This window comes from Lutzomyia longipalpis, chromosome 4 (assembly GCF_024334085.1).
Source record: "Lutzomyia longipalpis isolate SR_M1_2022 chromosome 4, ASM2433408v1".
Classification (NCBI taxonomy): Eukaryota; Metazoa; Arthropoda; class Insecta; order Diptera; family Psychodidae; genus Lutzomyia; species Lutzomyia longipalpis.
This window is the reverse complement of record NC_074710.1, coordinates 23765649-23779422: the sequence shown is the minus strand read 5'-3', so window position 1 is coordinate 23779422 and position 13774 is coordinate 23765649. Positions and strand designations below refer to the sequence as shown.

General features: G+C 37.2%; 4 protein-coding genes across 4 annotated transcripts in view; 1 reads left to right on the top strand and 3 right to left on the bottom strand.

The window, feature by feature from the left end:
- LOC129795035 (probable asparagine--tRNA ligase, mitochondrial) overlaps positions 1-13774 on the bottom strand; it is a 1173171-nt gene that overhangs the window by 488299 nt on the left and 671098 nt on the right. The gene's annotated exons all lie outside the window — the stretch shown is intronic.
- The window catches only part of LOC129794972 (mucin-2-like), an 826140-nt gene that overhangs the window by 353241 nt on the left and 459125 nt on the right, over positions 1-13774 (top strand). The window lies entirely within an intron of this gene.
- Positions 1-13774, bottom strand: part of LOC129795002 (sodium-dependent nutrient amino acid transporter 1-like) — an 899230-nt gene that overhangs the window by 488299 nt on the left and 397157 nt on the right. The window lies entirely within an intron of this gene.
- Positions 1-13774, bottom strand: part of LOC129795019 (protein CBFA2T1) — a 39221-nt gene that overhangs the window by 2869 nt on the left and 22578 nt on the right. Inside the window, exons 3-5 of the mRNA XM_055836026.1 lie at positions 2470-2795; positions 2260-2406; positions 49-215 (exon numbers count right to left, since the gene is read on the bottom strand). Coding sequence (XP_055692001.1) covers positions 49-215; positions 2260-2406; positions 2470-2795 — 640 coding nt within the window. The remainder of the gene's footprint in view (positions 1-48; positions 216-2259; positions 2407-2469; positions 2796-13774) is intronic.

The window sequence follows — 13774 nt, the reverse complement described above, 5'->3', positions numbered from 1 at the left end:
TCGGTTAAAATTTAAGAAATTATGCTGCAAAAGTTTTAAAGGACTTACTTATCGGATGCGCGGCGCTTAAGGAGGAGCCCATTGCCATTTACTGAAGCACCATTTCCCGCAAAGCTTCCACCTTCGATTGGGAGGAAGATTTCTGAGTGCTCTGTGGGGTTGTGGGCAAACTCAAATACTGAACTTTCATTTGATCGCACAAACTGCGACACGGACTGTTGAAAAAGAAATAAAAAAGAAAATCCTTAAAATCAATAAAAATCTTTAGGTACTCTGTTTGAGATATTGCTGCGTCTTTCCTATATAAGCTCGTCAGCATTTACAAATACAGAGATAAGTAATAACAAAAACAGATGTCTCTGTAAATTGTTTATCCCCCTGGTGAGAAAAATCTTTAAAATTTGCAGTAATATTAGATCTCTTTATCACGTTTTGTGCAACCAAAATGATCCCAAATATATGCAAAATTGAATAAAGTACAAAATTAGCAATATTAACTGCAATTATTTGTACAATCCACACAGAAGGCAAAATAATTAATTCAATTTCATCGTATCGTTCAATTCCGGTGGAACATTTGCACTTTTCCACCCCATCTGCACACATCTCAAGAAAGTCAGGGAGTCATATAAAATATGCAGAAGGCCCCCAAACCCACCTACAAGCTCCCAGAAGGAAACTTCCCACATTTTGGGTGCTCGCATCTCGTTTAAATCGATCTGCCCAACTGCAGAGGCAAAATGCCGAATGATTCTGCAGTTGGCCGCTCTGTTGGAGGGGGTGGAAAATTGTGGCAAAGGTGGGTGGGAATTATGCGCCCGAAATATATGCCCCATCATACAAAAATTCAAGGGAGTTTTGAGCTCCACACTAAATAAAATTCAGTGGCGGCAGCTTGAATTGACAGGCACAAGCTGTTGCTGCTCTTTTGCACACTCTGTGTGGCCCCCAAAAATATGTACGAGGGTGGGTTTGAGCACACCACCACCACCCCCTCAGTGGGGAGGCGCAATGGGTAAAAGTTGGAGGAACAGCTGAGAGCAAAATACGTTTTCTGTTTTAATCTTTTTGAAAAACACCGTGCAGCTGGTGTCTCGAGCACCGAGTGCGCCACCCCGTTATGCCACCACCACCCCACGAGCCTCCCTACCCTCCTCCACCATACTCTAGTGGGTGGGTGGGAGACATTGGGAACACATTGTATTTGCGTCATTTGTCATAGAGGACGGCAAATGGGGGTGGAGGGAAATTCTCTGGCCAAGTTGATGTATTTGCCAATTTGGCTTTCACCCCCACCACCCTTCCACCCGCAACCCCCGGAGCGTTCTCAACGCAAGCAATTCAGCAGATGGGGGCACTTAAGTTCCATCAATGCACTCAAATGGTCATGGATTTTGAGGTCTTGTTGCGTTTACTCTGCCACATATAAATTGAATTCAATGCAATTTAATGGAAAAGCAAAGACTATAAATTTAGAGAAGAATTTTGTGGCATTAATCTTTCATTTTTGAATAGATAAAGGAGATGATTTAAAAAGGACATTATGCACAATGTATGAAATTCGTACATTGTTTGAGAATATTTAGGGGAGTTTTTAAATAATTTAACCCTTTTGCGTTCACTGGATTATTGAGTTTAAAATTGAAATATTGGGCGTTATTCAGCGACCAAGAAACCCTTGAAATTTGTTTGAAATCTTGAAATTTCAGTACAAAATTTAAAGATTTCAATGGTTTCTTGGTCGGTGAAAAGGGCCCATTAATTGGTGATTTTTACTTTATACTATAAATGTCGGAAAATTTCATTGACTTTATTTACCCCACTGGTGAATATATTTACCCGCCGAATTTTAAAAAAAATCAGAAGCGGTAGGGTTCAAGAAAAGATTGAAAACTCATATTTCCCGTGGAGATAGGGAAAAGTGGTCTGAGACAAAGTTGTAGGCCAGAAAATTTCCTATGAAAATGACTTATCGAGGACATTTTCTTGTCTTTGGGGAATCCTGCAGATAAAGATTTATGCAAATTGACTTTTTTTTTACCCCAATCTCCCCTATAAGTTTAAGACTAGAAAAATCTCTAATAGAATGATTTTTCTCGCCAGAGGGACAAGTAACTTACAGAGACATCTGTTGATTTTTTCTTATATCATTGCTTATTAGTCAATATTCACCGTAAAAGTTTGTAGAGGGCGCTGATTGTAATTTCTTATGGCAATTTCGTCTCAAATAATAAAATAAAGGAAAATGATTAAACTTACTTGATTATTGGCTCTCGCGAGGGCTGTTAGTTCTCGCTGAAGGAGTGGGATGTGAGTCTTAAGAAAGGGTAAAACGTATGGCCTTAGTGGGAAATTTGTCGCCTCCTGAACGGCTACTTTAAATTCCTCCGACGTTAAACCGCCACTCTGCAGAATTTAAATTCAAAAATTAGCAAAAAAAATTTCCGAGGACATTTTGTGCAAACTTACAGCTAGAGATAGCACCAATGCTCGAACTCTGTCACCCACATCGGGTCCAGAATCCTGGCCAAATTGCACAAGGGCACCAAGGAAGCGTCGTATCTTGACAAAGACGCGTCCACTGTCTTGAGCTGAGGTGGGAATGGCCGCCAAGAGGGAGGCAGGAGCAGCTGGTGGTGGTGTCACGGAGCCACCATTGAGGATACTTGGGGATGTGCTGCCGGTGCCATTCCTGCCGGATGATGGTGTTTGGGTAACTTGGGGTGAAATAGGGGATCGCGGGGCAACAGCCCGAGCACCTTCCGGAGAGTCTGGAGTTCTGCATTGATCTTTTTCTAAAAGAATAAAATAAATAAAGAGAAATATTAAGCTATTTTTAAGTCTTTAATTAACATTTTCTTGGTGAAATTTAATCTGAATTATTAATCTTTTATTGTATTTAAAAAGGAAAAATCTAAGAAATATAAATAATTCTCAAGCTCATCATATTCTTTTTTTCATTTAATTTATTTTTAAAATCAATACTTGAAAAGATTTTTTTAATCGGTAAATATTTTTATTCCGTCAGTAAATGTTTTTTTTAATGAAATTTTTAATATTTGTTTGTTCAGTTAGTTCAATTACAACGTTTTACGTTCTTTTTTTTCTAAAGTTTGACATTTTTCAACCGTTTGACATTTTATTTCTAACGATTATCAAATCTTATCTAACGTTTGATGCTACTATTCTAACGTCTGTCATTTTTATAATCAAAGGATTATAGGCAATTTAGCAAAAGGTTTGAAGTGTTTTATGTAAATAAACTACGAAACTTATATAATTAATTTTCATACACATTAAAATAAGCTTCTACGGCAAAGCTTTGTCGGTGGCTTTTCTTTTGCACCTCGTGTGTGTGTCACTGAAAATTGCTCCGCTGCTGGAGAAATAATTGGTCTGCTCTCCACAACCCCTCTAGTGAGCAATTTTACCCCCTTTCACACACACACACACGTATACGGGAATTTGAAAGGAATTTATTAAATTATTCAGACGGGGCTGTTTGGCTGTGACAGATTTATAATTAGTTACACATTGTTTTACTGATTATAAGCACCAGACTCTGTGTAAAAGTACAAAAAGCGTGCAGAGGGAATGCGACGTGAGTGTTGAAAAAAAATTAATTTACTGAAAATTTATAATTAATTTGTCACTCAATTTTCACTTTGATTTTTCCAACGTGTTTTTGAAATTATTCTTCATTTCAGTTAACGTGTTTTGCAATTAAAATCAAATAATTGAGTTGATTGAGATTTTTTTTGGATTATTTTAAACAAATTAAATAAAATATTTTATTTGTTTTATCATTATAAGATGCACTCTAGCTTAAAATCTGAAACTTAAAACACTGACTTTCAGAAAGTTAATTTTTCAATTTATTCCACCAAATTTCTCTGAAGAAACTTTCACCCAAAACAACAGCAGTGATTCATCTCTGGCTCACAGATTGTTTGTCTTGCAGCCTTGTGTGGTGGTTGAGATTGTTGCGAAAAGGCAAGAAGGGGGTGTGAGAGCAGTGAATGGTCGGGAATCACCCGCCCACGCCATCGTTGGTGGAGGAGCAACAGCCAGAATGAGGGTTGTCGGAGGCGTTTGGTGTAATTGAATTAATTTGAGGGAGCGCGCGCACAAGGAGGAGAGGAACGGAGCGTGCCACTGAGGGATAAAATGCAAGAAATTAATCACCCACTTGACACTCCATTTTCCACCTTCTTGCCACTCACAGAGAGAAAGAAAACTCTTTCAGGTGAAATCTTCTCAATAAAGATTTTAATTTAAAGAGAATTTTCTATAATGTTATGAATCAGTTAGAAGACTCTTCTTCAAATTCAAATAATGGAGGAGATTACTAACAAAGTTTTTGCAGTTTTGTTAAAAAAATAGAATTTTTAAAAGTCGAAAAAGTCAATTTAAAAATGCCTTTAAATCAATTTGTAGACAATAAAAGATTTTTAGGATTCAATTTTCGTTCATAGATGGGAAATTTTTGATATCTAAGGTCGAAAATGTTCTTTAAATGATTTGCTGTCAAAAGTGTTTTCTTTGTTTATCTGTCAAAATATTTCAATCAATGACTTAACTGTCAAAAAAAGTGCTGTCAATAATTTTCTGTCAAGAGGTATCCTCTGTTAATTATTTATCTGTCGAGAATGTTATTTCAATAATTTGTCGTCGAAAGTATTCAGACAATGTTTGGCCATTAAGTGTTCATTTGATGATTTCCTGTCAAAAGTTCTGTCAATAATTTGCTGTCAAAAGTGTTCTGTCTATTATTATTTGTCAAAAGATATCTTTCAATATCTAAATTTTCAATTTTGAACTTTCATTTGACATTTGTGTTTTTGACAGCAAATATTTCTGTCAAACTGACAGTAGTTTGACATTTCCAAACATTTTCCCGCCTGTTCTATATTTTCCCACAATTTCCATAAATGCTTCCAATGCAATGGATTGAAAGAATTTTTTAATGCCTTTTTTTCCCGTCATCTCTTGATTTCAACCCCTTATCCCACCCCACCACCAGCCCTTCCTATAGCATATTGTTTCCATGTATGGGGGGACAAAATTTTAACTTAATCCAATGCCAAAGGGAAAGAAATTTATAGTGGCCAGAAACACCTGATCCTCCACTTCTTTTTTTGCCACTCTACTGTGTATTATTTATTTCCCTCAAGGGCCACACAAACCACCCCCTTTTGGCCCCCTCCTCGCACCGGAAATATATTTCGCAATTTTATCCAACTAATGCTCTCCCTTTTTAGGGGGTTTCCGCGTCAAAACTTTTCCTCCACACAGGTTTTCTTCCTTTATTCCGCCATGTGAAAGCTCGATAATCGAAAGCTTCCAAAAGCTTTCCCGTGGGAGAGAAATTAATCTGATTTAGAGGAGGGGGGAGCAGAAATTCGAGGGGGAGAGAAATTTCCACGAGGAACGTGCCACATGGTGTCCATCGTAAATAAGAATTAAGTCGATGTTTTTTCACCCATTTTCTGCTAAAATTTTTATCATATACACATTTTCCCGGCCCAACTCAATTTATCGACAAGCACCCTCCATCTCATCCCCCATCAAATAACACAAAAGGGGTGTGGGAGGAACAAAAAGTAGATCAATGTTCTGCAAAAACATCATTGTTTCGCAAATCATTTTCAAACTATTTGTATATTTCTCCGATATGGAGCTAAATGGGGGGTGAGTTTTCCAATATGAAAACTCTCCGCATGGGAAATTCAAACAGCTGCGGCCTTTTTTAACCCCCGCACACCCCCGCAAAGATACATAAAGGGGATAGCGCATCTCATTCACACACACTCAGCCGAAAAAGAAAATTTGAAATCATTGAATTTCTATTCAAAACCCCCCAAAAAATATTTTCTTTATAGCCTTCGGTGGAATTATGGGGAAAGTCATGAATTTGTTTGCAGGAGTTTCTTTGTATTCTGTTTTAATTGTTTTTGGTTCTATTAGGGGGTTTTGGGAGGCTACATTCATTTTCTTTTTATTTTCTAATTCATGAAAATCCAAGGGGATGGTTTAACCTCATTTTCAGTGAAGAAAAGTGACTTTTTGTTGAACAAAATGTATGAGGAATTCTCGAATCTCGCTCAATCTCGACCGATTCCCGAGAAACACTTTAACTTTTTTTATATTAATAATGTTATTTCGATAATGAGATAGGGATCAATCGAAAGCTAATTAAATGTACTTTCGATTGCAAGTGGAATTGTGCAAATTGATCCCTTATTAGTTGGTGTTCCACTTCGTGGCCAACACCAAGTATTGTAATCGTCGGAAAAACCGACCACCTCAGATCGGGGTCAAACTTGGTATGAGCACGTTTCAGACAACCCACATTCCAAAAATGGTGGTGGAAAATTTTTGATCCGGCCGGCCTGCCGGCCTGCCGTCCGGTGGTCAACATTTTGCATTATATCTCGAGAATGGTAACTGATAGAGACTTCCGGTTTGAAGTTTTCTATAGAAATGTGGGTGTAAAATTTCATTTTTTCGCATTTTCAAAATCCAAGATGGCCGCCGTCCGCCATTTTGAAACATCGGCAACCAGTTCCCTTATAGTTAGAGGTCTGAAATTTTAGTATGTTGTAGAGCTCAGTGAGACGTTTTCATCAACAATTCATACTTGAAAATCGGTCAAGCGGTTTAGCAAATATGGCGGCCTAAAGCAAAAAGTGTTTTTTCGATATAACTTGAGAACGGCTTGACCGATTTTGACCATCTTGGTATCAAATGAAAGGTATTGAGAAGCCCTACAACCTTTTGGAACATTACAAGTTTCAAAAACATCCGCAAGAGGGGCTAAAATCGAAAACAAAAATTGCCTAACTTTAAGGGGCAATATCTCCGAACATCTGTTATAGATTTCCTTTAAATTTTGATATGTTGTAGCCTGACTCAATATCTATCTCCAGTCCGAAAATGAAGAAAATCTATGTCGCCGTTTAGAAGATATGGCCATTTGAAAAATTCTTGCATTTGAAAAGTTCTAAGAGCCATATCTCTTGAACCGCTTGTCCGATTTTGCTCAATTTGGTATCAAATTAAAGGTTTTGCAATTATCTACAACTTTCTAGAACATCATAAACCTCTAGAACCATTCCTTCAGGACGAAAAATGCGAAAAACTCTTTTCGTAAAACAAAAATCCGCCATTTTGTGTTCTGGAGGTGACCTTGAAAATCATTGAGATATATGTCAAATTATAGCTTATTTCAAGACCTTTCCAAAACTAGTCACGAAATTTCTGTAGGTGTTGTAGAACTAGAGATATGACCATTTTTATGCATCAAATTGCTGAATTTCACAAAAAAAATCAACTTTGCCTACTAATATTGCTCACAAATAGTATTACAACGCATAAACAAACTTCTACACGTTGTGGGACACCAACTCTTATAACTGGACGCGTTATGATTGACTTTTGATAGGAAGAACCTGCTGCCTCACTAGAAGTACTGATTTCTCGGGGTTGGGCGTCCCCCTGTGAAAATCGGTCAAGCAGTTCGTGTTTAATCGTTAAGTTAACCCTTTGGGGACTACCGGATACTTTAAGATGTCTATTTGACTGTATGGGACGGTGTCAGAAAATTATTCAAATGAGTTTTGACTTATTTTTCAACGTTTTGCATTTTTTTCTAATATATGACGGTTATTTTCAAACGTTTCATGTTTCCTTTCGTTCATCTGGTGACAGTTTTCTAAAGTTTTGACGTCTCTTTTCATACGGTTAAGTTTTATGTTAATTGTTTTAGTTCTAACGTTTGGTATTCCTTTCGCAACGTTGAAAATTTACTACTTGTGTTTTTTCTTATCTACGATGCTTCTTTTCAAGAGCTTTTTACTTTTTTTTGTAAAGTTTTGACGTTTCTTTTCTGACATTTGACGTTTCATCTAATATTTAATGTATTTTCTAACGATTGACATTCGTTTGATTAATGCTTGACTTTTCTAAATTTTTACGACTTTTGTTACGTCCGAAATGTTTTTTGCTAAAAAAAATCTTTTAATATCAAAAATGTAAAATTATAAACTAAATCATAACTGGATAATGCTAGAATTTTCTGATCTCCAACGTGGCATTTCTCGAGGCTTTGCTCAAAAGTTTATCAAAATCAGATAATTCAATGGATTTTGCTAAGTTAAAGGTTTTCCCGTTTTCCTATTTTTCTATAGGAGATTAATTTTTCTATAGGTTACTTTTGTGTTATTTTTCAACTATCCACACAAAGCTAAAATCCATTTTCTGCTCTTTGATGGTTTTATATTCACAAATAGAAAAATATTTTCCTCCCACACTGAGAGACATTTTTTTTTACTGAGAACTTTTGCAGTGACAATCCCTCGTCTCATGGCATGTGACACATTTTCCCAGCTTTTATAGGAGAGCAAAAGAGAGGTCGTGGTGGGTGCAAAAGAGCATGGAGCGAGGGTGTAGAGGAGGAGGAGTGAGGGTGTTGTATACAAAAGACGGAAATGGATTTTAATTATAAACAGCATCTCGTCTCTTATCACTCCCTTACCATGGGACGAGCTTCTCACCGCGCTCTGGGGAAAATCGCTTTTATATACCTACACACACCCACACATTATATACCTGAGTGAGTGTCCCATGGGAAATCCATTTGGCCTCTCTGGTTCAAAACCAATTCCTCGGGGGGATGAGGGGGCGGCGGAGGGAGGGATTGGGGGCTGTATATGTGGGTTGTGATGTTTCGGAGCACACGGAGCGCAAGAGCTTTAAATATCTGTGAGAAAATCAACTGTCAAAAACACTGTACTCGCCTCAATTCAATTCCACATCTTTCCTCTACTACACCACGCTTCACATTTCCCACCCCCACCCGGATAATCCACCTTAATTTCCTGTCGGTATATACTCTTACCACCCCTGGCGGTTTTTTTTTCAAACTCCTCTTGCTGCTGCTTCTGCTATAAACAATTGACGGGTATAGCGCGAAGTTTTTGAAGTTGAACCCACAGCTATATAAGTAGATGGTAAATTTAAATGACTAAAAACTCCATGCGAGGAGAAATTTTAAGGGAAGTTTAGCATAATAAGCGCTCCTAGGGGATATATAAGTTTTTTTTTTCTTAGGGGATATTTTCTAACCCTTTTTTTTCGCTGCAAAAGACGGTTAAAGTAGCGACTAATGCAGAAACCTATTTAGGAATGACAGAACGTTAGAACGATAAGATGCAATAAGGTTAGTTGAGATCTAGGGCCTTCTAGGTCCATTGAGAGAGATTTCCATAAATTTTGCTTTCCTGGAGTTGTGCTTAACATTAATTTAATTTTTCTGTGAAAAAGGATGAAAATGCTCTTCCTAGAATGCCTAGAATGCTAGAAATGTCGAAAGGAGTAATCTACGCTAGATCCCTTGAACTAACCTAGACTGCCCGGACCATCTTACACGTTTAAATTGTTCTAGAACGCTTGATTCCTTTAACAAACATTAGGAAGTTCTAAAATTTTCAAACAGCCCTAATAATCTAAGCAATTTAGAACTCCTGGATCAACCTTGAACGTACAGATACCCTGGAACTCTAAGACTACTTTAGAACGTTCGAATCATTCTAGAACGCGAGAAATGTCGAAAGTTCTAACCCTAAATCTCATGGACTAAACTAGACTATCCGAACCATCTTATACCTTTAAAAAATTCTAGTATGCTTGATTCATTTCACAAATATTAGAACATTTTAAAATTTTCAGAATACTTTAATAATCTAGACACTTTAGAACTCTAGGATCACTCTAAAACGTCCAGATACCTTAGAACACCAAGACTACTTTAGATCGTTCGAATTATCCTTGAACTCTTAAGTCTCTTTCAATAGCCAAGCCCATCTTAGAACGTTCAAATCACATTAGAACGTTCCAATGTGAACGTCAATTTTTTCTAAAATTTCTAGAACCCGCTAAAACGTTCAAGCCGTAATAGACCGCCTAAACCACCGCAGAAATATCCTCCCGATAGCAATCGCAATGAAAATGTTTTCAATACAGAATTAATTAGCAATGTAATGCGGATAGAAAATGTAGCGTGAACATGAGAAAGGTATTTTCTATTATGATGAATTAGGAGACATTTCCCTGGTTGAGTTGCGAATTTGGTAAACCACCCGTTAAAACCATCCTGGAATGTGCCGTTGGTGTGCCCCCATTCCCCGGCAGCGCCCCTGTTCACCATTCCCCCGTGGGTGGGGGGTGGCAATTTGGGATTCTAGTGCCAATGTACAACATTTCCATGGAGCACCGAATATCATGTTGAGTGAATCATGTTGAGTTTGTTCAGGCATAAATAATGCCCAACAATAAAATGTGTGGAAGGGACTATTGTGATTTTCCTGCACTATGTATACAACGCAGGGGGTGCCAGGAGGAATTATAGAGGAAATTCACATGGCACATTACATGCAAACAATTTTTGCGTCTTTCTTTAATTCAATTTCTTGGTTATTCTTTGTTTTAACATTTTATTTATTTAAAAAAAAATATGTTCTTTTCCTTCTAAAAAAAAAAACAGAAAACAATGGAAAGTGAGAGAGTTGAAGAAAATAGAAATTAAAATTTTTTCAATTAATTTCTTTTTGTTTGTATAAATTGATAATTTTTTATAGAATTTTTTTTATCTTTGACTTGGCCGTTGATTTTTGACAGAAAATTTTACAAATCTTTACAATTTATGAATAAAAGAAATTGAATAAGAAATGTTTAATCCTAAAGTCGGTGAAATTGACAATAATTCTATTACAAATACTTTTAAAAATACTTTTGATATAAAACTATTTACAGTAAATTCCTAATAAGTAATTTTTAGTAATTCCTAATAAGTAATTTTTAGTAGGGGAGGGCGGGGCTAATAAAGTCACTTAAGGGTTTGGAAAAAGCTTAAAATATCATATTTCCTATCTAGATAGAACAAAATTATCTGAGAAAGAGTTGTAGGGCAAGAAATATACCAAAGAATTGAGCTATTCATTTCACTTTAACTATTTGGGAAATATGATATTTTGAGCTTTTTCTAAACCCTTAAGTGACTTTTTTAACCCCGCTCTCCCCTAATAATCTATTAATTCCATCATTAGTTTCTAATATTGATAGATTTATACGCAGAATCATTAAAACTACTTTGGACAGAAAATACTTGACATTAACTAAAAAATCGCGGAAAAATCTTTCAAAGGATTCAAAAATCTTTCTTAAAATGTGTTTAAATTATTTCTCAAAATTAATAGAAGCTCAATGATAGAATTTACCGGAGAATTCTGAATCGATTTATAATTTCCACACATGCGATATATTCTTGTGCTTATGATAATTGCTATATGCTCTACTCTAATTGCTACATATTTTCATATTGAACAATTTGATTGTCTACTTGAAGGATTGTCCTCGTGCTTTTAATTACAATGTCAGGGGAGAATTTGTGACGAAAAGTCACGACAACACCGTTAAAATTAGAAATATTTGGTGATGTGTTTAATGAAAATAATTTAGCTGCGTATACATACTTTTAGGCTAAAGAAGGGAGTTCATTGAAGAGGTTGCGGAGGAGTGTTGTTTCATCCCTCCGCGGGAAAAGAGCTGTGAGTGCCGGCGTTTTTCCCATGAAGAGTGAAAACAAGCGAAAGATGTAAAGTGGGTGCAATGCGGGGTGGGGGAGTTGAGGGGGTGGTGTCTCGGCGAAGGGAAAAAGTGGAGATGATAGCGGGAAAATTGGAAATGTAAATGATGTCGTTTTCCATGTTATATTTTCATTGGAATATTAATAAAGTCTCTTCTGTCTACATAAATTATCATTTCGATGGACACTTGTTCCAATTCTCATCATTCTCTCGCTTTTTTTTTGCCTTCGCTCTGTCTGCCGATGGAAATTTTGAAAATGTATCGAAATTGAGGCGAGGGTGGGAGTTTGTCTGTGCGATGGGAAGAAGGTAAATATTTACAAGAGGAATTTTGGCTCCTTTCGCCCAAGAAGAGGGATATAGATAGAAATTATTTTTGAATGAATTTCGGCGTACGCGCGAATAAAATGCGCCGCCCTCGAATAATTTTGGATAATGGTCTCCCCATTGAGATTGATGGCAATTTTCTCACCATATTATCGCCCCTAAAGGAAACATTTTGTGCTTAAAATTAATTCACGACCGTCAAACTTGGTGAAAATTCCATTACTCAGCATCCCTCTTTCCCCTATCAGGATGGTAAAAAAAATCCTTCCCTCATTTTTGTGGGGGATACCAATGGGGCTCCATTGGGGTGTCATTGGGGCTATATGTGATTAACCCCTCCGTACACCAACGCGTCAATAAATTGTGTGATTGAATGAAAATAAATAATATTATTTGTCTCTCGGTAAATCAGATTAATTGGTGGTTAGTGTGAGGAGGTTTCTGCGGGGGGATTTCAACCCAATTGACACATTGAAAATTGTTTTTCCCTTAATTAGCGCCTAACCACGATGAACAAAAAAAAATCCCACCATCAGCTATGTCCACCAAATCAATACCCTAAATATTTGTTCAAGCAGATTTCCATCGTGGAGAGATTTAAAAATTTTCCCGCAACACAATTGAATTTCTGATCCACGCGGGAGCTTTCTCTGCACCAACAAAAGCTCCCTCTCTCTTTCATATAGAATTTTCCTGACAACCCTGGGTGCGGAGGGTTCAGTGTGTGTGTCAGTAGAGTGTGGGTATTAATTGGATTTTCCACATTACCTCAGTTGAGGGTTGCAATGAAAGAGGCATGTGGGAGCTGCTGGGGGATGGGTGAGATTTTGGAATCACATCCGCCAGCAACACACTAAATGACAAATCGAACCACCAGCATTGTTTTAACAATAATCTGGGAGTCTGGGTTATCAGTAATTAATGGGGCAGTGAGCGGCTGCATTTGTCATCAATGCCACCCACCCCCAATGAACTTTTCATTAATTTTCACGCACAAAAAAATTCCCATCTGATGGATTTTAGCAACAAAAAAAACTCTTGTTTCACTTCAATGTGAAGAACTTTGAATTTTAAATGAATTAACGTAAATAGAGGATTTTTTTTAAATAAAATAATTAAGAAAGGAGAAAAGGATTCATCATTTTTTCTCCAAATATTTAAAAATCAAGGAAAAATATAAATTTTAAATAATTTTCAAGATCTAAAATAGATTTTAGAAAATTTTTCAATGCTGTACTATAGCCTCGACTCTGCAGACGGTTGTGCCAACAAATAACTCTGAATTAATTTACAAGTCAAACATCCCCTATTTCAGTCTTCTCTGCATTTGAGCAAAAAAAAAAACGAGAACTTATCCAACTTGTGGACAAATGTTGAGCAATTTTGTGTGGAGCTTTTGAATCCAATGAGCGACGGGGATGAGCTCGGGTTGATATCTGAGGCAACCACGAGGCACCCTCAGGAGGATCGACCACAGAAATTCGCCTGTGCTCTAATCCTCTGCGACGTGTCTTATCTCCCGGAGGACCGAGCCAGACTCTCGCGCGCTGGGGCCCTCTTGTGCCAAAACGAACGAAACGGGGGGGAGGCAAACGTAAATACATTTAATGTTGGTAAACACAGTGAATATCCATTTGGCACCCTTTTGCATTTTCACATCGCCACTCTCCCTCTCTCTCTCTCTGTACGTCGACGATGAATGTATAGGGGGTGGTTGGGGACTTTTCCTAAACCACCCTCTCACAAGTGAAAGGCAACACGTGCCTTTCCCATCCAAAAGTCACTCCTCAAATATTTGCCCA